The sequence below is a fragment of the Tamandua tetradactyla genome, chromosome 2 (assembly GCF_023851605.1).
Source record: "Tamandua tetradactyla isolate mTamTet1 chromosome 2, mTamTet1.pri, whole genome shotgun sequence".
Taxonomy (NCBI): Eukaryota; Metazoa; Chordata; class Mammalia; order Pilosa; family Myrmecophagidae; genus Tamandua; species Tamandua tetradactyla.
Window position 1 is genome coordinate 212,096,481 of NC_135328.1, and position 27,267 is coordinate 212,123,747.

The following is a 27,267-nucleotide window of genomic DNA, read 5'->3' on the forward strand; positions in this document are numbered from 1 at the left end:
TCAATGGACTGAATTCCCCAATCAAAAGACATAGATTGGCAGAATGGATTAAAAAACAGGATCCTTCTATATGCTGTCTACAGGAAACACATCTTAGACCCAAAGATACACATAGGTTGAAAGTGAAAGGTTGGGAAAAAGATATTTCATGCAAATAACAACCAAAAAAGAGCAGGAGTGGCTACACAAATATCCAACAAATTAGACTTCAAATGTAAAGCAGTTAAAAGAGACAAAGAAGGACACTATATACTAATAAAAGGAACAATTAAACAAGAAGACATAACAATCATAAATATTTACACACCGAACCAGAATGCCCCAAAATACGTGAGGAATACACTGCAAACACTGAAAAGGGAAATAGATTCATATACCATAATAGTTGGAGACTTCAATTCCCCACTCTCATCAATGGACAGAACATCTAGACAGAGGATCAATAAAGAAATAGAGAATCTGAATATTACTATAAAGGAGCTAGACTTAACAGACATTTATAGGACATTATATCCCACAACAGCAGGATACACCTTTTTCTCAAGTGCTCATGGATCATTCTCAAAAATAGACCATATGCTGGGTCACAAAGCAAGTCTTAACAAATTTAAAAAGATTGAAATCATACACAACACTTTCTCGGATCATAAAGGAATGAAGTTGGAAATCAATAATAGGCGGAGTGCCAGAAAATTCACAAATACGTGGAGGCTCAACAACACACTCCTAAACAACGACTGGGTCAAAGAAGAAATTGCTAGAGAAATTAGCAAATACCTCGAGGCGAATGAAAATGAAAACACAACATATCAAAACTTATGGGATGCAGCAAAGGCAGTGCTAAGAGGGAAATTTATTGCCCTAAATGCCTATATCAGAAAAGAAGAAAAGGCAAAAATTCAGGAATTAACTATCCATTTGGAAGAACTGGAGAAAGAACAGCAAACTAATCCCAAAGAAAACAAAAGGAAAAAATAACAAAGATTAGAGCAGAAATAAATGAAATTGAAAACATGAAAACAATAGAGAAAATCAATAAGGCCAGAAGTTGGTTCTATGAGAAAATCAATAAGATTGATGGGCCCTTAGCAAGATCGACAAAAAGAAGAAGAGAGAGGATGCAAATAAATAAGATCAGAAATGGAAGAGGAGACATAACTACTGACCTCACAGAAATAAAGGAGGTAATAACAGGATACTATGAACAACTTTACGCTAATAAATACAACAATTTAGAGGAAATGGACGGGTTCCTGGAAAGACATGAACAACCAACTTTGACTCAAGAAGACATAGATGACCTCAACAAACCAATCACAAGTAAAGAAATTGAATTAGTTATTCAAAAGCTTCCTAAAAAGAAAAGTCCAGGACCAGACGGCTTCACATCTGAATTCTATCAAACATTCCAGAAAGAATTAGTACCAACTCTCCTCAAACTCTTCAACATAATTGAAGTGGATGGAAAGCTACCTAATTCATTCTATGAAGCCAACATCACCCTCATACCAAAACCAGGCAAAGATATTACAAAAAAAGAAAACTACAGACCAATCTCTCTAATGAATATAGATGCAAAAATCCTCAATAAAATTCTAGCAAATCGTATCCAACAACACATTAAAAGAATTATACATCATGACCAAGTAGGATTCATCCCAGGTATGCGAGGATGGTTCAACATAAGAAAATCAATTAATGTAATACACCATATCAACAAATCAAAGCAGAAAAACCACATGATCATCTCAATTGATGCAGAGAAGGCATTTGACAAGATTCAACATCCTTTCCTGTTGAAAAAACTTCAAAGGATAGGAATACAAGGGAACGTCCTTAAAATGATAGAGGGAATATATGAAAAACCCACAGCTAATATCATCCTCAATGGGGAAAAATTGAAAACTTTCCCCCTAAGATCAGGAACAAGACAAGGATGTCCACTATCACCACTATTATTCAACATTGTGTTGGAGGTTCTAGCCAGAGCAATTAGACAAGAAAAAGAAATACAAGGCATCAAAATCGGAAAGGAAGAAGTAAAACTATCACTGTTTGCAGACGATATGATACTATACGTCGAAAACCTGGAAAAATCCACAACAAAACTACTAGAGCTAATAAATGAGTACAGCAAAGTAGCAGGTTACAAGATCAACATTCAAAAATCTGTAGCATTTCTATACACTAGCAATGAACAAGCGGAGGGGGAAATCAAGAAACGAATCCCATTTACAATTGCAACTAAAAGAATAAAATACCTAGGAATAAATTTAACTAAAGAGACAAAAAACCTATATAAAGAAAACTACAAAAAAATGCTAAAAGAAATCACAGAAGACCTAAATAGATGGAAGGGCATACCGTGTTCATGGATTGGAAGACTAAATATAGTTAAGATGTCAATCCTACCTAAATTGATTTACAGATTCAATGCAATACCAATCAAAATCCCAACAACTTATTTTTCAGAAATAGAAAAACCAATAAGCAAATTTATCTGGAAGGGCAGGGTGCCCCAAATTGCTAAAAACATCTTGAGGAAAAAAAACAAAGCTGGAGGTCTTGCACTGCCTGACTTTAAGGCATATTATGAAGCCACAGTGGTCAAAACAGCATGGTATTGGCATAAAGATAGATATATTGACCAATGGAATCGAATAGAGTGCTCAGATATAGACCCTCTCATCTATGGACATTTGATCTTTGATAAGGCAGTCAAGCCAACTCACCTGGGACAGAACAGTCTCTTCAACAAATGGTACCTAGAGAACTGGATATCCATATGCAAAAGAATGAAAGAAGACCCATATCTCACACCCTACACAAAAGTTAACTCAAAATGGATCAAAGATCTAAACATTAGGTCTAAGACCATAAAACAGTTAGAGGAAAATGTAGGGAGATATCTTATGAATCTTACAATTGGAGGCGGTTTTATGGACCTTAAACCTAAAGCAAGAGCACTGAAGAAGGAAATAAATAAATGGGAGCTCCTCAAAATTAAACACTTTTGTGCATCAAAGAACTTCATCAAGAAAGTCGAAAGACAGCCTACACAATGGGAATCAATATTTGGAAACGACATATCAGATAAAGGTCTAGTATCCAGAATTTATAATGAGATTGTTCAACTCAACAACAAAAAGACAGCCAACCCAATTACAAAATGGGAAAAAGACTTGAATAGACACCTCTCAGAGGAGGAAATACAAATGGCCAAAAGGCACATGAAGAGATGCTCAATGTCCCTGTCCATTAGAGAAATGCAAATCAAAACCACAATGAGATATCATCTCACACCCACCAGAATGGCCATTATCAACAAAACAGAAAATGACAAGTGCTGGAGAGGATGCGGTGAAAGAGGCAAACTTATCCACTGTTGGTGGGAATGTCAAATGGTGCAACCACTGTGGAAGGCAGTTTGGCGGTTCCTCAAAAAGCTGAATATAGAATTGCCATATGACCCAGCAATACCATTGCTGGGAATCTACTCAAAGGAATTAAGGGCAAAAACTCAAACGGACATTTGCACACCAATGTTTATAGCAGCGTTATTGACAATTGCAAAGAGATGGAAACAGCCAAAATGTCCATCAACAGACGAGTGGCTAAACAAACTGTGGTATATACATACGATGGAATATTATGCAGCTTTAAGGCAGGATAAACTTATGAAGCATGTAATAACATGGATGGACCTAGAGAACATTATGCTGAGTGAGTCTAGCCAAAAACTAAAAGACAAATACTGTATGGTCTCAATGATGTGAATCGACACTCGAGAATAAACTTGGAATATGTCATTGGTAACAGAGTTCAGCAGGAGTTAGAAACAGGGTAAGATAATGGGTAACTGGAGCTGAAGGGATACAGACTGTGCAATAGGGCTAGATACAAAAACTCAAAAATGGACAGCACAATAATATCTAATTGTAAAGTAATCATGTTAAAACACTGAATGAAGCTGCATCCGAGCTATAGGTTTTTGTTTTGTTTTGTTTTGTTTTGTTCTTACTATTATTACTTTTATTTTTTTTCTCTATATTAACATTCTATATCTTTTTCGGTTATATTGCTAGTTCTTCTAAACCGATGCAAATGTACTAAGAAACGATGATCATGCATCTATGTGATGATGTTAAGAATTACTGATTGCATATGTAGAATGGTATGATTTCTAAAAAAAAAAAAAAAAAAAAGGATAGCACAATACTACCTAATTGTAATGTAATTATGTTAAAACACTGAATGAAGCTGCATCTGAGCTATAGTTTTTTTTCCTATATATTTTTGTATTTTTTATTTTTATTTTTTCTCTATATTATCATTTTATTTCTTTTTCTGTTGTCTTGCTATTTCTTTTTCTAAATCGATGCATATGTACTAAGAAATGATGGTCATACATCTATGTGATGATATTAAGAATTACTGATTGCATATGTAGAATGGAATGATTTCTAAATGTTGTGTTAGTTAATTTTTTTTTTAATTAATAAAAAAAAATAAAAAAGAAAAAGAATGGTTAGAACAGTCAGACCAGGAGTTCTGGACAATTTTTAAGATTTGTAATGTGCTTAGTTAAGTCTGTGTTAATTTAGTATTTTTTTCTTGAACAGAGGCAATTTTAGAATTTGTTATATGTTTGGAAGCTTCCCAGTTCCAATTAAAATAAGTATCTCATTCGGGTTGTTTAGTTTTAGAGCCTCTATTTTCTAGTTGAACTCACAAATATACCAATTTAGACGTAAAAAAAAAAAAAGTACTACTGTCTAATTAATAGGATTATGAGAGAACTTTTATCTTCTACGTTTGATATTTCTGCATTCTTTAAGACTTTTTCCAACAAATACACATTATTTCTATAAGTAAAAGAAAACAAAAATAAACATGTTGTAGAAACATTTATAGCATGAAATATATTCATAATACACTGAAGATTGGATAAAGCCATCTATAGAAACTATGGATTATATAACACTTTTGTTTTAATCATATGAATATATGAAGGCAAGAATAATCTGAAACTAAAAGTATAAAAACATTACACTGGTTACTTTCTTTTGTGCATCTGAATTTTTTTTTTCTCCATCAATTAGAAAAAAACAAATATGGAAGGGAGAGCAAGTTAGTATTTTAAATGGAAGCTTATGTTTTAATGAAATTAGTCACAGTTTGTTGAATGCTATGCTATATTATAAAAATAATATACACAAATATACATACATGGAGAGATACATACATATCTCCCAATAATGTGTCTGTATGTATACCCCAAAGTTTTTTGTTTTTTTTCCCAAAGTTTTAATAATATGGAATTTTAAAAGTATGTGGCTTTCTCATTTTTTCGTGAATTTAACTTTGTAAATTAACTATTATAATTGGTCAAATCTTGGTTTCCAATCAGAATCAGTTTTAGTGACTGATGCACAGAACCTAACCTCTAAAACATGACAGAATATTGTTTAATGCAACTACAAATTACTAGACTGCAAAAATGTCACAAACCATTAGGCTAGGGAGGTGGAAAGACAGTAGAGAGCCAACTAGAATCCCTTATTTTCAGATAAAGACATGCAAAGGCAGGGAAAACTCCCACCCTAGCTCAAACCTATTTTGTAATCTATTTGCAAACCTTTAAATGACCAAGAAGACTTGATCACAAAGAGAAATACTCCTATATAATCAATTTTTTTCCCTGATCCAATCTATAAAACAGTTCCTTTTAATACGGCAAGGGCACTTGGTTAAAAGCTGGTTATAAACAACTTTTACAAGTTAACTAACCTACAAATGGAAATGCCCTATTTGGAGAGAGAGAACTGAGGAAAGGGAAGCAGGTCTCCACCAGGCATGGGGTTAGATGCTCTCTATTACTAAGCTGCTTTTAAAAATGAGGAAACTTGGGGAAGGTTGGTAACCTTACCAGAATTGTGAAGCCACTGAAAGCCAAAGCTAGGATTCAAACCTGGTCCCCCAATTTGTTTTTTAACCTCTTCTTCTTTGTCTTTTTTTTTCTTTTATTAGAAAAGTGGTGAGTTTACAGAAAAAAAATCATGCAAAAAATAGTGTTCCCATACAGAACCCTATTATTAACACCTGGCATACGTGCGGTACATGTTACACTGATGAAAGCACATTTTATAATGCACCATTAACTACAGTCTAAAGTTTACCTAAGAGTTCACTATCCCTTCATTTACTTCTTCACCAAAATAAAACACATGCAATAGGGAACAAGGGGGGAAGGGAGCTCAGTCATTTTGTCCCACTGAGGGGATTCTCAGTTTACCTTTCTTTTTTCATCTTTCTAAACCCCTCTTCTCCTCCCTAGCATCCCCTAAGTTATCTCGGCCCTACCACCTTTCTGCTTCTACCACTGAAAAAGAATGAGTATTAACTTTTTATTACTCAGAATGTAATTTTCATATCACCCACCTTACATTCAATTTAACCCTGTAACTTTGAGACAGTTATAAAATAATCTCAACTCAAAACTCCGTTATACAATCACATTTAAATACATGTTCAAAATTAAATTCTTATGCATACAGAGAAAGGTTTGCAAAGAACAAACCAAACTGTTGAGACAGTTACATCAGGAGATAGGGGAGGGAATAATTTATAGTCTTCCTTATCATTTACTTGGTATAACATGCATGTATTAATTCAATTTTATAATTCCAAAATATAAAAAAATCCTCACGCATTCAATTAATGCAAACGTACCATCATTGGAATCCTCGACTGCTTTTACAAGGTCCTTAGCTAATCTTAACGGGTAGTCACTAACATATCTGGGGGGAAATCAACGTAGAGCAATGAAGCAACCTCCTTGATACTGCGTCAATTCTCACACTGAGATAAATCTTGCACTCAACCGAACTAGCTCTCCAAAGATCAAAGCCATTTCTTTTGGCTGCTCTCTGGATTTCCTCTTCCACTGCATATAATCAAGGACTCTAACACATAAATATGTAGACAGAACCTCTCTTGGAGGCCAGGTTCCCATTGCAGTAGCCCATCTGCCCACATAGCCTGTGGTTCCTTTTCATACCTTTATTTCTCTGTTGCTAGAGCTTGCTGGATTTCCAACATTATGCCCTACAACATCACCTGTCCCACTTTCCCTGTCTGTTGCTGGAAAACTTACATCATCTAATTGTTTCTTTCTTTTGTCTGAACCAACAAAAGGAGTAAAGGGGAGACAGGAGGTGAGATTCACCTCTCCACCAGCCCAACTTTCATGGCATTTACCTCCAAGGGGTCTCCACAAGTAAATATCAACTCAGAGAGCTTTCAGAAAACAGTTGCAGGAATTTCCCCAGCACAGTAGTCTAATGTTTTGTTTTAAGATACAGCCCCTACTCTCTGACATTAGGGGAGAAAGACATTATAAGTAAAAATAAAGATCTTATTGTAATCTTTAAAAAAAAAAAAGTACTCATCTACAAAAAAAGCTTTTATCTGCTCAAGATCATTCAAGCATTTCTCTTGCCATTCATGTGTAATGGGCATATACTATGGACCAGCCAGCTATACCAAGTAATTTCATATAGGTCACCTTCTTTGTAGTTAAACAAGTAAATGAGGAGCATGTTATTGTTATTTAAAAGTGAGCATTTCAATGAAAACATTTAATAAAAGTAATATCTTTAAAAATATAAAGGATTTTATTTATGCTGTTACCTAGAACACACTACATATCTTCTCTGAATGTTCACATTCCAGTTGTTTTTTTCTACTCGTAGAATTAGATACCTGGAGGGCTTATCGAGGATTACAAAACTGCCAACCAAGAGAAGTAACTTTCTGGTAGCTAAAGACAAGAATGGATTGTCAGTATAAACTGCTTGACTCCACAGATTATTTTTGGATATTGGGGGCTTCTAAGAGAATTATTCAAATACCTGCCTCTGAAATGTTCTGAAGATTCTAGAATAAGAAAAATGAAAGAGAATCCAATAGGTGATGGGGCATTTTACATTAAGCCCACCTGTCAGACAACATTTCCAAATGTACAGATTACTTTTATAGGAGATTCTAAGTACAAATTAAAAAAATAAATTGCTCAGCCTCAAAGCCCTGAAAGTCCAGTCCAATAGTCATCTCTACCAAGCAACCCACACTAACTAACCTTGTCTTTTGTCATTACTTTTGAGTAGGTTACAAAGAACCACACAAAAAGTTCTGAAAAATCTCCTAACAAACATGTTCAATAAATGTTGATTGGTTCACAGTAAGCCTGCAATCAACAAGAATAAGAATAAAAATAATTTATTCTTATTCTTAAATCAGGAATTCTACTTATGAACCAGGGATGTTTAATAATTCCACAGAATTCTAGAAAACAAATCCACAAGGTTGTATATAAATGTGCATTTGTATATTTTATAGGGAGAAAAGATGAAGATTTCATCAGATTTTCAAAAGAGAATACCATCCAAAACAATGGGAGCCTCTGGGCTTTACTACAGTGAGAAGAACACAGAGCAGGCAACCAAGAATTGTGGGTTCTAGACCTAACTCTAGGGCAACTAGTTATAAAAGTTGAAGCGAGCTCCTTGGAAGTCAATTTTCTCATCTATGGGAAGATTAGAAAATTTCTAATATTCTTTTATTTCACAAACAACGATCTCCATGAGGTACCATCAGTAGGGTACATAATCCCACAAATGTTACCTGGCAAGCTCAGGACTCCAGAATTTAGGATAATGCCTAGTACACACAGGCTTTGACAGACATGGGTTGAACGAGCAAAAAGCCTCCCAAACAGAATTTTGTACTGCAGCAGGCAAAGCTGCCAGTCTGAGTACAAACTAACCTACTCAGGAAGACCATTTAATTCTCTGTACTCCAACATCTTCATTAGTACTAAAGCTGAGAACAGAGAAACACAATTTGGCCAGGAGTTTCTATTACAACCAACTTTATGCCATCCCACTTTTAAGTACTGGGTTCAAAATTTGTATATTGCTATTAACCACTCAGTTTCTTGGGATATATCTAAAACACCAGACAGCACCACTTTAACTCCACTGTGTTTCATCCCACCCCATGGATCAGAAGTTGCCAAACTTTTTCTGTAAAGGGTCAGAGAGCAAATACGTTTGGTTTTGAGAGCCATACAGTTCTATCATAAATATTCAATTCTGCAACTACTGGTCAAAAGCAGACAGATAACATGTACAAGAATGAGCATGACCGTGTTCCAATAACGCTTTATTTAAGACAACGAAATATTCGCAAGTCATGAAACATTCTTCTCTTTGATTTTTTTTTCAACTGCTTAAAAATAAAAAAGCCATTCTAAGTTCCAAGGCCATAAAAAGAGGGCGCAGGTCAGATTTAGCCCATGGGCTCTAGTTCTGTTAGCCGAAGTCCTAGATCTTTCCCCAGAGTACTACTGTGAAGCATGGTTTACAAACTGGAAAAGAGCAGTAAGAGTTGAGTAGCACTTTCTGAAAAAAGGTCTGCAGAATTGGCTGGCTGTGTTCTCCACTCTCCTGTTTTCCTTGATTGCAATATTAACTTAGGATCATTTGAAACTGGAAGAAGTAAAACAGCAAAGACTACGAAACAGACTTGTTAACCTTACCATAAGAGTGATGACTGAGAAAAATTGTATTTTATACTCCTCAGTAAAATTACATTAAAATCTCCTCGTTGACAGAGACAATATCACAATCCATTTTCATGACATGCAATTCTACTTCTTACCACTCTCATTCTGACTCAAAAGATATTTGTTGTCTGAACGAACAAAATATAAACAGAAACAGTGAACTATCACTTTTTACCTCTAAGATGGAATAAAAAAAGATTAACATTAGCAGGTTTTAAAAGACTAAGAAGTTAAGGAAGACACTGTCTGTATTTTTAGAACTTCAACTACTCTTTGAGACCAAAGGGAAAATGGGTTATTTTGTCCAGAACCTAAATTTTCTGTAGCACATAATCTAACTCAACCTGTCTGGATAGATCATTTAAAAAATCCAAACACAGGGAGCCCAGAATAAAAATGAGAGCCTTTAATACTGTATAGCTTAATGTAATGCCTGGATACATCCCAGAGTATATTAAGCAGATAACCAAAAAGTACTGGCAAAGACCCTTGAGAGATGGGAGAAAAAATATGAACTATTAAACTCTACTACTGGAGAAACCCCGGATACTGTGTCAAACATTATGGACACACAAATCAATAGGACAAGCCCTTGATCTTAAGGCTTGCTCTTGTAAAGCTTATGTATATTGTGGAGAAGCTTAGCTACCTATAATTATGCCAGAAAGTCACCTCTGGAGGACCTCTTCTGTTGGTCAGATATGGACTCTCTCTCTAAGCCCAAGTCCGCAAGTGAAATCATTGCCTAACCCACTACATGGGACATGATATCCAGGGATGAAAGTCTCCCTCACAGCGTAGGAGATGACAACCAGGGATGAATCTGGCCCTGACACCATGGGATCAACAATGCCATCCTGACCAAAAGGGTGAAAAGAAGTGTAACAAATAAGGAATCAGTGCAGGGGAGAGTTCAAATAGAGTTGAGAGACTATTTTGGAGGTCACTCTTACACAAGTTTCAGTTAGATATTGCTACCTTCCATAACTTGCCAAACCCCAACCAAAACCATTACTGCCAATTCTAAAGAATACCTAGGGCATTATATAAATTTCTACAAAGGTTCCATTCACAGGTAACTTTGCAGAAAGCTACAACCTCCAGATGGGTTCCTGGAACAGGTAAGTCCTGAAATGGAGAGGGGCCAGCCTTTCCAGAACATCAACCAGGTCCATCCCCCATCTCATATTATCGACAGCCCCTTCTATCATGAAAAAGTTAGAATGGGCATAGCCCAAATACCCCTAAAGAGTGGGAGAAAGTTCAAAGGTGATGGTGGAGTTATAAAGAGAAGGTAGAGTTTAACAAACAAGCATGATTGCTGAATCATTACACTGATATTTATTTAAGTCTCCAGTACCTTACCAGCTAGAAATAAAAATCTAAAATTATGGAACTGTAACCCACACCAAACTCTGAAATCTGTTCTACAACTAATTGTTGTGTGTGCTTTGAAACTTACTGATTTTTATGTATATATGTTATTTAAAGAGAAGGAGAAGTATAACAGAGAAGACAGGATTTAATCAAAGAGTATGACTGCTGAACCATATTGATATTTCTTTTGGTCTCCAGTGTCTTGGAGCAGCTAGAAGAAAAAACTAAACATCATGGAACTGTAACCCATACCAGACTTTAAAATCTGTTCTATAACTACTTGTTAAAATGTACTTGGGAATTTATTGCTTTTTTGCATATGTGTTATATTTCACAATAAAAAAAAATGTAAAAAAAGGACCAAGAAGGAACACTTACTTGTGGTGGGTAAGTAAATTAGTACAATCCTTCAGGAAGGCTGTTTTGCAAAATGTCCCAAAGGTTAAAATACATATAACTTTTCTGAGTTAACAGTTACACTTCTCGAAATTTAGTATAAGAAGATAATCACACCAGGTCTCCATCCAGCTCAGCTAGCTGCTGGTCAGGAAGAGGCAGGCCTTAGGGGAAGAGGTAGCCAATAATGCCATTTGCTGGGGAGAAACTGCCTAGTTTTTAACAGATTCTCAAGTAGAGTTGCATCCAGGGCATGAGGGACAGGCCTTGATTTGGTGGGGAATTACTGACACACCAAGTGGAAAAGGAGACCTTCAATCCAAACCCAAGCAAATACAAAACCTTAGGCAAGTGAAGGAAATCAACTTTCAAAATAATCTTATCAGATAATCAAATGCCTCAAAGGCAACAGCAGATCACAAAGCACATGAAGATGCAGGAAGATATGGCCCAACCAAATGACCAAATTAAAACACCTAGGAAACACAGAATTTGGAACTAATCAATATAACTCTTCTAAATAAATTCATTGGATTGGCTAATGACATAAAGGATATCAAAAAGATACTAGAAGACCATAAAGAAGAATGTGAAAGAATAAACAGAAAAACAGCAGATCTCACAGAAATGAAAGATACTGTTGACCAAATTAAAAATATACTAGACACACACAACAGCACATCTGAAGAAACAAAAGAAAGAAAAAGTGAACTATAGGACAGGAAAATTGAATTCAAGTACACAAAACAACAAATGGCAAGAAAGATGGAGAAAATGAAATCGGATGTCAGGGAAATGATGGACAACATGAAGCACACAAATATAAGAATCATTGGTGTCCCAGGAGGAGAAGAGAAGAATAAAGACCTAAGGAGATAATAGGGGGTAATTGGGGAAAACTTTCTTACCCTTTTATAAGACATAAATATGCAAATCAAAGAAACCCAACAATACTCAAATATAATAAATCCAAATAGGTATACTCCAAGACACATACTAATCAGACAGTCAAATGTTGAAGAGAACCAGAAAGTACTAAACACAGCAAGAGAAAAGAGATTTGCCACAGACAAGGGAAACTATGTAAGACTAAGATCAGTTTATCAATAGACACCATGGAGGTGAGAAGGCAATGGTACATCATATTTTAAGGGAAACACTTCCAGCCAAGAATTTGTTATCCAGCTAAGTTGTCCTTCAAAAGTGAGATAGAAGGCAGGCAATGGTGGCTCAGTGGCAGAATTCGCGCCTGCCATGCTGGAGACCCGGGTTCAATTCCTGGAGCCTGCCTGTGTAAAAGAAAAAAAAAAGTAACAGAGAGATTAAAATTCTGACAAAGATTGAGAGAATTAGTCAAGAAGAGACCTGCCCTACAACAAATACTAAAGGGAGTTCTGTCCGTTGAAAACAAATACAGGAGGGAGAGGTCTGCAGAAGGGTTTAAAGGATACTCTTACAGGATTAAAGAGTATCAGTAGGATAACTTAAAAGATAAAAAGAGAGAGAAGGAAAAAATATATAGATCTGACACATAAAAACCGAAGGATAAGATGGTAGACTCAAGAACTCCTTCTACAGTAATAACTTAAAGTGTTAAAGAACTACACTCACCAATTAAAAGGTACAGATAGGCAGAATGGATTTTAAAATATGATCCATCTGTATAGTACTTACAAGAGACTCATCTCAGTCTGTAGGCTACAATTAGATTGAAAGTGAAAAGGATGGAAAAACATGTTCCATGTAAGCTGTAACCAAAAGAAAGAGGGAGTAGCTATAATATCAGAAAAAATCGACTTTAAATGTAAAGATGTTGTAAGAGACACGGCAAGACACTACACATTAAAAAAATGAACAATTCACCAAGAAGAAAAACCATCATAAATGTTTATGCTCCTAGTCAAGGAACTCCAATGCACATGAGGCAAACACTGGCAAAACTGAAGGGAGAAACAGACATTTCAACAATAATAACAGTGAGAAACTTCAATATACCACTCACCTCTATAGAAAGAACAACCAGACAGAGGATCCACAAGGAAATAGAGAACTTAAACAATGTGAGAAATGAATTAGACCTAGCACATATATATAGATATAGATATAGATATAGATATAGATATAGATATAGATATAAATATATTGTTACACCCCAAAACACCAGGATATACATTATTCTCTAGTACTCATGGAAAGTCCTCTAGGATAGATGATACGCTGGAGCACAAAACACGTCTTCATGAATTTATAAAGACTGAAATTATTCACAGCACATTCTCTGGCCACAATGGAATGAAGCTGAAAAACAATAACCATCTAAAAACCAAAACTTTCATAAATATATGAAGATTAAACAACACATTCTTAAACAATCACGGGGTCAAAGAAGAAATTGCAAGAGAAACTGGAGATGAACGAAAATGAGAAAACAACATATGAGAATTTATGGGATAAGGCAAAGGCAGTGCTGAGAGGGAAATTTATTGCCCTAAATACCCATATTAAAAAAAAGAAGAATGAGCAAACATCGAGGACTTAACTGCTGACCTAGAGAAAGTAGAGAAAGCAAACTAACCCCAAAGCAATTAGCAGAAGAGAAATAACAAAGATTGAAGCAGAAATAAATTAACTGGAGAATAAAAACATAATAGAAGGCATCAATAAAACCAAAAGCTGGTTATGATTGCCTACAATTCTATCTTATACCATCTCTAATCTGCTTAACTAGATCCATGACCTGGATACTACGAACAACTATACACCAACAAACTAGACAACTTAGATGAAATGGACAAATTCCTAGAAACACACAAACTACCTATACTGACTCAAAAGGTAATAAAAGATCTCAACAAACCAATTACAATAAAGAGATTCAATCAGTCATCAAAAAACTTCCTGCAAAGAAAAGTCCAAGATCAGGCTGCTTCACGGGGGAATTTTATCAAACATTCCAAAAGAACTAACACTAATTCTGCTCAAACTCTTCCAAAAAAACTGAGGAAAAAGAAACACAACATAACTCATTTTATGAAACCAACATCACTCTAATACCAAAACTGGGTAAAGATGCTATAAGAAAGCACTCTAATACCAAAACTGGGTAAAGATGCTATAAGAAAGGAAAACTACGTGCCAGGTTCCCTAATGAATTTGGATGCAAAAATTCTCAACAAAATACTAGCAAATCGAAACCAAAGTCACATTAAAAGGGCTAAACACCATGACCAAATGGGGTTTAATACCAGGAATGCAAGGGTGGTGCAACACAAGAAAGTCAATCAATGTAATACAGCACATTAGCAAACTGAAACAGAAAAATTACATGATCATACTGAGTAATGCTGTAAAAGCATTAGACAAAATTCACTATCCTTTGCTGATAAAAACACTTCAAAAAGTAAGAACTGAAGGAATTCTTCAATGTCATAAAGGGCATATATGGAAAACCCATAGCCAGCAACATAAGTGATGAGGAGAGATTGAAAGCATCCCCACTAAGATCAGGAACAAATACAAGGATGCCTATTGTCACCGCTACTATTCAACATTGTACTAGAAGTTCCGGCTAGAGCAATCAGGCAGGAAAAAGAAGTAAAAGGCATCCAAATCACAAAGGAAGAAGTAAAACTTGCATAATTTATAAATGACATGATCCTATACCTGGAAAATTCTGAGAAATCTACAGCAAAGCTATTTAAGTTAATAAACAAAATCCAGCAAAGTGATGGAATACAAGATCAATGTAAAAAAATCAGTAATATTTTTATACACAAGTAATGACTTAACTGAAGAGACAATTTAAGGAAAAAAATCCATTCAAAATAGGAACTAAAAGAACCACGTGGGCAGGCACGGTGGCTTAGCAGGCAAGAATGCTTGCCTGCCATGGCAGAGGACCCGGGTTTGATTCCCGGTGCCTGCCCATGTACAAAAAAAAAAAAAAAAAAAAAAAGAAACAAGTATCTAGGAAAAATCTTAACCAGGGATGTAAAGGACCTGTACCCAGAAAGCTACAAAAAAACTGCTAAAAGAAATTAAAGATCTAAATAAGTGGAAAGACATTCCATGCTCACAGATAGGAAGGTTAAATGCAGTTAAGATGTCAAATGTACCCAAATTGAATTACAGACTCAACACAATACCAGTCAAAATTCCAACCTATTTTGAAGACCTGGAAAAGCGAGTTATCAAATTTACTTAGAAGAGAAACAGACCTCAATGACTAAATACATCCTTAAAAAGAAGAATGAATTCGGAGGACTACCACCTCCTCACTTTAAAGCTTATTACAAAGCCACAATGGTCAAAATCACATGGTACTGCCACGCAGACGGAAGTATTTATCAATGGAATTGAACCAAGAATGCAGAGACAAATGACCAAATCTATGGACAACTGATCTTCAAGCAAGGCCCCCAAATCCCCTGAACTGGGACAGAAGAGTCTTTTTAAGAAACACTTTTTTTTTTTTAACATGGGCAAGCACTGGGAATCAAACCCGAGTCTCTGACATGGTAGGCCAGAACTCTGCCAAGTGAGCCACCTTGGCCCACAAACAGTCTTTTTAATAAATGTGTATCAATAGCCAAAAGCATGATACCTTACACCTGTACATAAATTAACTCAAAGTGGATCTAAGACTAAATATAAGAGTCAATACCATAAAACTCTTAGAAGAAAATATAGGGAAACATCTTCAAGACCAAATAATAGGAGATGGCTTCTTAAACTTTACACCCAAAGCACAAGCAACGAAATAAAAAATTGATAAATGGAAACTCCTCAAAATCAAATGTTTCTGGGCCTCAAAGGACTCTGTCAAAAAGATGAAGAGGCAGTCAACTCAACGGGAGAAAAAAAACACTTATCGGATAAAAGTTTGATATCCTGTATACATATAGAAATCATAAAACTCAACAACAAAAGAACAAACAATCCAACTATAAAACGGGCAAAAGATATAAACAGACACCTTTCTGAAGAACAAATACAAATGTCTAAAAAGCAAAGGAAGAGATATCCATCTTCATTAGCTAGGGAAATATAAATCAAGACTACAATGAGATATCTCCTGCTATTAAACAAACAAGAAATGACAAATGTTGGAGAGTATGTGGAGAAACCAGAACACTTATTTACTGCTGGTGGGAATGTATAATGGTACAGCCACCATGGAAGACAGTTCCTCAGAAAAATAAATATCAAGTTGTCCTACAACCCAGCAATACTACTATTCAGTATATATCCAGTATAGCTGAAAGTAGTGACACGAACAGGCATTTTACATCGCTGTTCACAGCAAAATTACTCACAGTTACCAAAAGATGGAAACAACCCAAGTGCCCATTAACAGATGAGTAGATAAACAAGAAGTGTTACATACATACAATGGAATATCATGCATGAGTAAGATGAAATGATGTCCCAAAGCATATGACAGCATGAACAAATCTTGAGGACATAATGCTGAGTGATACAAAAAAGTAGATACTTCATGATTTCACTATTATGACCCTGGTAAAAATAAACTCAAAGGCTTACAATGTACAATATATAGGACATAAAGATAGAGAAGATAGGGATGGATGAACAGTTACTAATAAGGTTGAACTTAAATATTAAGAGAACAGATAGAAATGATGGTGGTTCATTAGTGAGGTTATAAGTAATACTGCCATACTGAAGGTGAATATGTTTGAAAAGGGTTTTATAGAGTTATGTATCCCACCAATTAATACCACAAATATAAATAAGTTCTTGCATGAACTACTTCAAAGGTATACATCTTGTACAAAGGGTCAATAATAGAGTAGTACAGGGGAAAACTACTACTGTATGGTATGGCTTATAGCAAACAAGAAGACATCAACACTGCTACAGCAACACTAGTGGTAAGTAATTGGGGGTGGGAGACGAGAGTTAAGTGATGGTTTAGATTGCTATTTGGTAAGGGTGTGTTTATCTGTTATTTTTTTCTTTGAAGCAATGAAAATTGTCTAAAATTGAGAATGCTGATTAGTTGCACAACTAAGTGAGGATACTGTAAGTCATGGTTTATTTTGGACATTATCCATGATGCCTAATGGATGGAGGTAGCCAAAGGGTACACTGATTGAGAAGCAGAGGCAAACTATGCTATACACATATGATATAATGGATTATTGTACAACTACAGAAAGGAACGAAGTCGTGAGGCATGCAACACAGTGAATAAACTTTGGGGGCATTATGTTATGCAAAATAAGCCAGAAACAAATGATCAAGTATTGTATGGTCGCTTTTAGAAAACACTTGTAAGAAAATTGGAGCCTAGACTGTTTGGAGCTCATATACCAGCCACATTTAGTTCAGAAATCTATTTCTAGAATCCCAGATGCTGTGCCATATGTGTATAACCTGGTATTTTCCTGGAACTCTGGATACCTGTGTGAAACCTAGGACTCAGAGTTGGAGTTCTTCTGCTCTGAAAGTCAGCATTGTTACATACAATAACTGGTAAAGAAACTAAAAAAAAGAGATAAAGCTTCAATTAGAGAGAAGAACAAAGCTGATCTGTTTGGGACTAAGGTAAATCAGAACACAGATGTGAGGATGATACTGTCTGAATTTTAGAACTTCACCTACTGTATGAGATCAAAGGAAGAGAGCCTGGTTTTGCCAAAAACCTGAATTTTCTGTAGCGCACAATCAAACTCAACCTGCCCGGATAGGTCAAACAACATAAGGACTTTGTAGTTCTACATAGCTTAATGTAACACCTCAATACATCCCAGAGTATCGTGGGCAGATAATTTTAAAGTATTGGCAAAATCACAGTATCAGGGTTTTTCCTGGTGGTAAAGTTTAATAGTTTCATATTTTTTCTCCCATCCCTCAAGGGACTTTGCCAATACTTTTTGATTATCTGCTTAATATACTTTGGGGTTTACCCAGGCATTAAATTAAGCTATACAGGATTAAATACCCTCATTCTTATTCTGGGCTCTCCTGTGTGCAGATCATTTAAATGATCTATCCAGACAGGTTGAGTTAGGTATGTGCTACAGAAAATGTAGGTTCTGGGCAAAATAAATCTTTCTTTCAAAGAGTGATGAAGTTCTAAAATACAGTTCTCAAAATACCCCTGTATTTTGAGTTATTTTAATCCTGACCTGAGACTGGCTTCATTCTTATCTCTAAATACTAGGTTATACACATATATTGTTGTGATATGCTTTGAAACTTATTATTGTGTATATATGTTATTTTTTTACACACAAAGAATGTCAATTATGATGATAAATGCAAACCTATATAATGATATTGTGAGTCACTGATTATATACTTTGGATGATTACATGGGATGTGAACACAGAATACATATCAATAAAAAAAAAAATCAAGAAAAAAAAGTTGCAAAATCCTTTGAAGGACTAGAGAAAAAATACAGAATCATTAAACTTTCACACCTGGGAAACCCTTGCTATTTTCTCAAACATTAGGGACTTCCAAGTTCATAGGCTAAGTCTCTGATCTCCAAGACTGCTCTTATGAAACTTCTGTCACTGAGAAGCTAAGCCTACCTATAATCATGCCTAAGAGTTACTTCTGGAGGACCTCTTTTGTTGCTCAGATTTGGCTTCTCTCTTTCTACGCCCACCCCTGCAAGGAACATCATTATGGTTAAAGTTTCCCTGGCAATGTGGGACAGGACTCCTAAGAATAAGCCTGGCCCTAGCACCATGGGATTGACGCCTTTCTGACCAAAAGGGGGAAAAGAAATGCAACAAAATAAGTTATCAGTGGCTAAGAGAATTCAAACAAAGTTGAGAGGATATTCCGGAAGTTCTTCTTATGCAAGCTTCAGCTACATACTAATTTCCACGGTTTGCCAACCCCCAGTCAACATTCCTGTTAACCCTAAAGAACACCTAGGGCTCTGAGACTCCACAAAAATCTCATGCACAAGGTCTACTTTCCAGAAATCTGTAATCCACATGATTCTAGGCCAGATAAGTCCTCTGAAACCCAGAGGGCCCAACCTCTCCAAGAATATCAACTGGTACCCTCCCCTTATCCTATATTGTCAACACCCCTTTTCAATATGAGAAAGTCAGAATGGGAATAGCCCAAATATTCCTATAGATTGAGAAGGATCAAAGGATAAGGAGGATTTTAATAAATGAGTATGGCTGCTGAATCATTATATCGTTATTTCTTTTCATCTCTAGTGTCTTGGAGCACCTAGAAGGAAAAATCTGAAATTGTCAAACTGTAACCCATACCAAACTTTGAAATTTGTTCCATAACTACTTGTTATAATGTATTTGGGAATTTATTGCTTTTTTGTATGTATATGTTATATTTCACAATTAAAAAAGAAGATAATCAGACAAGGGAGCAAATATATATATATATATAGTGAGTTTTATTCTTTGAAGAATTCTTTTAATCAGAAAAGATTAAAACTATTTAAATGTACAACATGGGAGTTAACCAGATGATGGATCTGATTAAACAGGTCATGGATCTGGTTTAAACAGATTATAGATGGTATAAAATAGAATTGTAGGCAGCCATAAGAAATAATGGTGTAGATAAGTATTTGAAACATACTGAAAGAAAAACGCAGGTCACAAAACTGCACATATTGTTTGATCCCATCTGTGTACAATGTCTATATGTGGTATTTGTATACATATTTGTGTGTGTGAGAAAGAGGAGAAAAATAGAGAGGCAGAGAAGCAAAGAGACAAAAGAATGCTCACAACAATGCTAAGCCTGGATATCCCTGGGTGGTGTTTAGATGATTTTTAATTCCTTAGTTATATATTCTGCATTGCTCACATTTTTTTTTTGAGGGGGAGTGGTGCATGGTCCAGGAATTGAACTGGGTCTCCTGCATGGAAGGTGAGCATTCTACCACTGAACCACCCATGCACCCTCTTACATTTTTTTACAAATGAGCACATACTACTTTCATATTTTAAAAAAAATTAAAATCATTCTTATTCAACACTTCAAAAATTCAGAATTCCAGGAAGACGGCAGAAGTAGAGAGTTATGAGGCTCACTCCTCTCCCCAAAACAGCCACTGGATAGGAAGGAACTGTATGAAACAACTGTTCTGGGGCTTCACAGAGCAGGGGAGTACTGCACAGCATCCAGGAAAGAGCAGGACTAAGAGACTAAGAAACCACAGTGAAAAACAGAGTAACTTGGGTAGCTGCAGTCTTGGCACCCACCCCCACCCTCAAGGCAAGCAGCTTGGGATCTGCCTGAACCCTGCCCGGTGGGCTGCTACGGATTGGGAGGGCCACAGAAGCCCTCCTCTGCAAGAACAGGAGGGAACAGCCCATACTGAGCCTGTTATGAGGCAGCAAATTTAGACCACTGGATCCCGCTGCTTTGACCCATCCGGACAGGAGCCGCCAGAGCCATTCCTTTAACCAGCATTGGAGTGGAAGTGCCAGTGAGCTACAACTTCTGTGCCATTTCAGTGCTGGGGGAACAGGTTGCCGAAGAGCACCATTTGCTGGGCTGGCCAGAAAAATGCAGCTTCGGAGATCTATCAAAAAGACTTCTGGATTTTTAACAAAGTTAAACTTAAATGTTAACTTAAATGTTCAGAAATGGATGGAGGTGACAGTAGCTCACTACTGGGATTGTCAGTAATAGTGCTGAATTTTAGGTGAATTTGGTTGAAAGGCATTGCTTAGAATCATGCATGTCACCAGATGGAAAGCAAGATCTTAAAATATTGTATAAAATGTTATACAATATTGTTATACAATATTATACAAAAGAGTGAACTTCGTGGTGGATATTGTTTATGATTAACACTACAAATATAAATAAGTTATTTCATAAATTAGTACAAATGTACAACACCTGTACAAAGAGTTTATAATACTAGAGTCATATATTGTACCTATTGCAAGATACAGACTATAACTAACAGCAATATCTTAATATTTTATCATCTACATTAACAAAAGCACCACACCAAGATTAGGGGTTTAATGCAGGGAGATAAGGAGTATCTTAGAGCAGCTAGAAGTAAAAACCTAAAATTGTGGAACTGTAATCCATACCAAACTCTGAAATCTGTTCTACAAGTAACTGCTGCAATGTGCTTTGAAATTTATTGCTTTTTTGTATATGTGTTACTTTTTACAAAAAAGAAAAAGTCGACTGTGATGATAAATGCACACGTATATGATGATACTGTGAACCACTGACTGTACACTTCGGATGATTACATGGTATGTGAATATATAACACATATCAATAAAAAAGATTTTTTTTTTAAATGGAGTTCTAGTTGGGGTATAAAACCCAATTACTGAAAGATAAGTTGGTTTTAAGGGGCTATAACGAAAGAACAAACGCCAAGATGAGACTCTGATTATAAGCAGTTTCTGTTACCATAATAAGGGGCATTCTGATGCAAGTATGAGGATAAGGCCAGAGCTGAATAAATTAATGAGAAAATACTAAACTTTACCTGGATTTTATTTTCTGCTTTATAAGATATATTTACATTACAATTTATACTTCCTACAGTTTGCCACGTGCAACTACCCATACTTATACACTTATTTCATTAATACCCATTTTATTTTAATAGAACAAAAGGCTTAAAGGTTTCTGCATCTAATATAGCAAAATTATCTTCTAGTTCAGAATTATCTAAATATGACGTCGATTTTTTTTTCTAATTAAAGGAAAGAAAAATCAGCCTTCAGAATAACTGAATCTTTAAACCAGCCTTCAGAATAACTAAATCTTTAAACCTGACTAAAAAGAACTGGCAATGTCCTAAGGATTCACAAACTATGGTAGTACATAAGTACACTGTGTCTTAAATTAACAATGGAAAGCTAACAAATTTATAGCGGAAATCAAGTCCTTAATAAATCATGGTTCCAAATTACAATTTTTCAACAAACTACTAATATGTATGAATTTCAAGGTAAATGAAGCTGATCCTACAAAAGGCACTACTAAGAATTTATACAGTATGTCCAACAATATTAAACTGTTATGCTGGGTAAAATAGGTACCATTAACTTAAGTTTAATAATAATGGCGTTTGTTCAAGCTTAGCACTATATACACAAAAATAGAGAAATACCATTCTCTGATTCCCTGACATTATCCTTACTAAGATTAGTGTCAACCTGGTCATAGCACATTTGCTGACTTCCACTGGGAAAAATTAAAATGCAATTTATTTTCAAGCATAATTTTGTGGTTAAGACATTTTTTTAATTATGTGGGCACTGTCTTTAGCAACTAATCATCATGTTTTGGCTGGGCAGTTTTTCTACATCCATAGCTATTTTACCTCAAAAGTGGTATCATGCAATGATCCTTGTGGTAAATTCTCATTTTCTAAGGCCTCTTGGCTTAACAGTTGGAAGAAATATTATAAGGGATTCACAAGAAGCAGAGAAATTCAAAATCACTAGAAAAATTGGGATTTTTTTCAAATCAAGAAACACTGCTTACAACAGGGTGAAAAATTGTAACACACTGCAGACATACAAATGTCACCAAACTTCTTAACAAAAAGTGCCCAAATATCTCCTGGGCATATTTTATTTTTATGCTTTTAGATGTTTATGTGGGGAAAACAGATGTAATTCAAACAGCCTGGCAGGAATGTTTTTCCTTACCACCCAAACCTTCCCCTGCCTCAGAAAGGAGCTGCACCGCGGGAGGCTGCTTTTAGAGTGTCAGGAGCTCCCCCCAGGACACCTGCTCTAAACCCAACACAAATGCCAAACACTCACAGCACCTGGGAGACAACAGGTGCAACAACAAAGTCTATCTTCACAACCACCTAAGAAGAGATTTCATCAACCCCATTTTTAAACTGAAGATTTTGTATCCCAGAGGATAAACAACCTGCGGAAACTCACAAAACCAGTTGCAAAATTTGAACCAGGAATCCAGTGAATGCATTTTTCACTGCTCCCCATCAGGAGCATGGGTTCTAGCGCTGCCCCTGCACCATTCACAAAACGTGTGTCCCCATGGGCAGGGGCAGTTCATCTCTCTTTCTCAGCTTCCCCTCTAAAAGGAGGGTGATAATACTCTGCTCTGGCTTCCAGGACTGTTGCGAGGACATGAGAGTAATAGAATGAAAACTTTCTGAAAATTTAACAGCTCAACAGAGATGTGCCATGTGCAGAAAACATCCAATCCCAGATACTCCATGACCACCAAGATTACTTCCTAAATTATACAGAATCTAACACTGTTTTGAGTTGCAGCAACCTTAGAGTGTCTTTTATAGTGTCAATATGGGGGCTTTAAAGTAGCAGACCATGGCACGGGAAGCCAAGGTCCTACTCGCAGAGCAAAACACTCGAACAAGGTAATATAAACAACGCATTTGGCATTTATTGTTGAGAACAGCCAAGTAGTTTTCAAAATGCAAAAGCATATGTAAATAGCAGTCTGTATCCAAGGAAACACATTGTTCTCTTAATAAAAATATACTCGATTTTAAAGAACATATTAAAAAGATTTTTTTAACTTAGAAATGTCAAATCTTGAAAGCAGAAAGAATTTCTTTTAAAACTTGTAAAACTGTGATAAACAAAGGACCAGAATGCCTTCTTACCTCCCACATGTACACATTATTCTTAACCTGAGATCGTTTTTTCTTATCACCAACAAACGGCCCAAACTTTTTGCCTTTTAAAATTGGTTTAGTGGCCCAGACACCTAGAAAATAAAACCAGTATTTTTACAATGCATTGTGGTCATCGTAAAGATTGAAAACATTAATCAATTCAGTTTCACAAAACAATCAAAAGGTTAGACTGCCTAAAACCAAGATCATGTTAAATCAAGTGAGAGCAAAGTTAAATCAGATTAAAAGCAAGTCCTTCTTTACATTCTTCTGTATTTCCAAATACTCTATTAAAAAAAAAGGCCATACTGTGTTATGAGTAGGAAAGACTCTTTTATATTTGTTTTAAATGTTTACATGTCAAATTATCCAGAGTACAATCACACAACTTGAAGTAAAACACAATCACAACAACCAAAGAGAAAAACTATCGAAATGCAGTGAGAACATAAATAACTTTTAAATTCCTTTCTTATTTTTCAAATTGTATCCAATGAACACAGGGTGCTTTGATAAAGACTTAGAAATATAGTTTTATGACCGAATATTTTTGAAGTTTGTTTGCTTAAAGTGGAAAACCTTTACTCTCAGTCAAGTTTCCTGAAAAGTGAAACTACTTGAACAACTTACTTTTCAGAGTCTCGAACAGCCAAGATTTGTTCTGCCTGTGGTATTTCTCCGTGATTTTTTTATTTTCTATGCACTGACCATAAGCCAAACAGAGAAGATGAAGAAGCAGTTGCATAAAACGGCTGAGTCAGTCCAGGGGTTGAGGGAACTAGCGTCCAGTGGGGACTCCATCACTGAATGTCACTTTGGGCAGATTCCGTCACTCCTTTGGCCTCAGAAGGGGGTACGGAGTGGACCAATCCTGCCCAGCAAGGATTTACAAACCCTTTCTGTAAGTCTACTATAAATGACATACCACAACAGAACTAACAATCAAACTATAAAATCAACCACATTTTTATCTGAATGATATTAATGCCCAAATTAAACACTGACTAATTATTAAATGAGAATTAGGTAGAGCATTTATTTAAAACAAACACTCAGAGTGCATGGGTGGTTCAGTGGTAGAATGCTCACCTTCCATGTGGAAGACCCGAGTCAAATCCCGGACCACACACCTCCCCCCCCAAAAAAATTCATGCATATATACATTTAAGGCTAGGATATCACAAGAATATCTTTTTTAAAAAAGGAAACAAACATATAAAAATGACATTATCCAAGACCGTATTCTGACTAAATTTTTAAGAGGCCCAGGGAGGGTCAGAGGAAGGGACACCTGAGCCTAGTGTGTGTGTGTACGAGTGTGTGTCTGTTTTTGTTTTTATTTTTATCATCTATGGCCACCCTGGATTCCTGACTGGAACATTCAAAAACAAGACCTAATCCTCCGTGTCAAAGTGTAAATCTGCTGCTTTTAAGGTTAGATCCCTACCAGAAAAGTCTCAAGGAAAGCTGGCAGCTGCCTGCTCTGTACCCCCATCCTCACCAATGCGGGCCCTGTCCACAGCAGATGGCAAAAGCCTCACTTCCTCGGGAAGTCCTCGGAGCACGTGCTCAGGTACCTCAGCCAGGGTCTCAGCAGCTGCCACAGGCTCAGGAGCATTCTGCAAGTCAAGAAACAGAAGAATCATAACAAAAGGAAGAAAAACCAGTTAATGTTTCATTTTCCAGTCTAACAAGCAAATATGCAAAAATGTAACTGACACCTGAAGTCGGACAGCCAAACCAAAACAATGATGTCAAGCATTTCAGGAGTTGTTTTGATACTCGTTGCTTAATAAGTCTCAAAGGAAACCGCTGCAACCTTCAAACATGCCTATGCAAATCTTGTTTTCTTCTAGTTACCCATAGCCATTTTCAAAATACATAAATCACTACTACCATATTTGCTTTAAACTCCCACAGAATCTGGCAGTTAAATATAGCGTAAGCTTACTTTTAAATCAAAGGCTGCCATCAGTATGCTGACACACTTATAAAATAAAAATCAACACTCTCTACATACATGAAGATTTTCGGCACATACTTGCAAAAGCCACTCTGACCCAGCCTGGCCACGACCATCCAAGTTTTCACTACTCCAGGAACAATCGCCTCCCACCACCGCCAGGGCTCCAGTATTCCACCCAAGAAATTACAACTTATTATGGCTTTTCATTAGGGGTGCAACCTTTCCCAGAAACAGTAATATATCACTATGTATAAAGTCACTAACTAGCAAAGTCACCACTACATCACAAAGTCTATCTGTGAACTAAAAACTATTTTTTAAACAATAATGAATAAAAATTTAGCTAGAATTCATTGTAATCTTAAGAAATATGATCACTGTTAGATAAGTATCTAAGGAAATGGGAGGGGGGGATTTGAGCCAACTGATAGAACATGACTATTATTTGAAAAACAACTTTCAAATCAAAGGGAAGCCAAGGGTCTATTAATTGGAACCACATTCCCCTAAGGAACTGCTGTGCACTTCATGCCTGAGACTGCTAAGAATGCTGGGCTTTGTAGTGTGAGTGTGTTTTACTTCACTGCAAAGGGAAACAATTCTCAAGGACTTTCAAAGGAACCAAGGGAGGCAAAAAGCAAACTCCAAGCTAAAAAGATTAATTTTCCCCACAGCAATGAAAGTTTTGTAGTTTTTAAGAACTTTATGTGCCAATAAAGGACTATCATCCAAATTTGCAAACTCTCAGCATTTCAGTTTTTTAAAAAATATCAACAGACTGGATTTCAAAAGAAAAACAGCCCAGAGCTATAAGTCTTTATGAAGTTCTATTCACCATCCACTTGGGCCTGTTTCGAGTTGAAACGCACAAGGGAGGGCATCTACAGATCGGAGTTCATTTCTTGGACAGGGTAAGGCCAATGGTGAATCCACTTCAGAAGACCCAAATATTTCTCTCCTGCCTGAGTTGCACCTTTGTCCCCTACAACCTCAGCAAGCACAATCTAAATGCCTTCCAGAGTATAAAAATGTCAAATTCACCATAGAAAAATGGTTTCAACATATTTTTAATTAGCTAAAGTATGAATACATTTAGTATACATATTTTTCCCTTCTAAATACATTGTTCCCATTTTTTTAAATTTAATTTAAATGCTGAATTTGGGAAAACGTGAATTTATTTTTTCAAAAGGGGGAATAGCTATTAAATTGATAATTAGTCTTCTAGGCTACATAATAATCATTTTATAATACTGATAAGTAATAATAAAT

At 36.0% G+C, this 27,267-nt stretch overlaps 1 protein-coding gene across 5 annotated transcripts in view; it reads right to left on the reverse strand.

Annotated features, from left to right (window-relative positions):
* PRDM2 (PR/SET domain 2) overlaps nucleotides 1–27,267 on the reverse strand; it is a 113,812-nt gene that overhangs the window by 51,791 nt on the left and 34,754 nt on the right. For all 5 annotated transcript variants that reach the window (XM_077151234.1, XM_077151235.1, XM_077151233.1 and 2 more), the window contains 2 exons: nucleotides 25,531–25,648; nucleotides 24,018–24,121 (listed from right to left, as the gene is read on the reverse strand). In XM_077151234.1, the coding sequence (XP_077007349.1) occupies nucleotides 24,018–24,121; nucleotides 25,531–25,648 (222 nt within the window). The remainder of the gene's footprint in view (nucleotides 1–24,017; nucleotides 24,122–25,530; nucleotides 25,649–27,267) is intronic.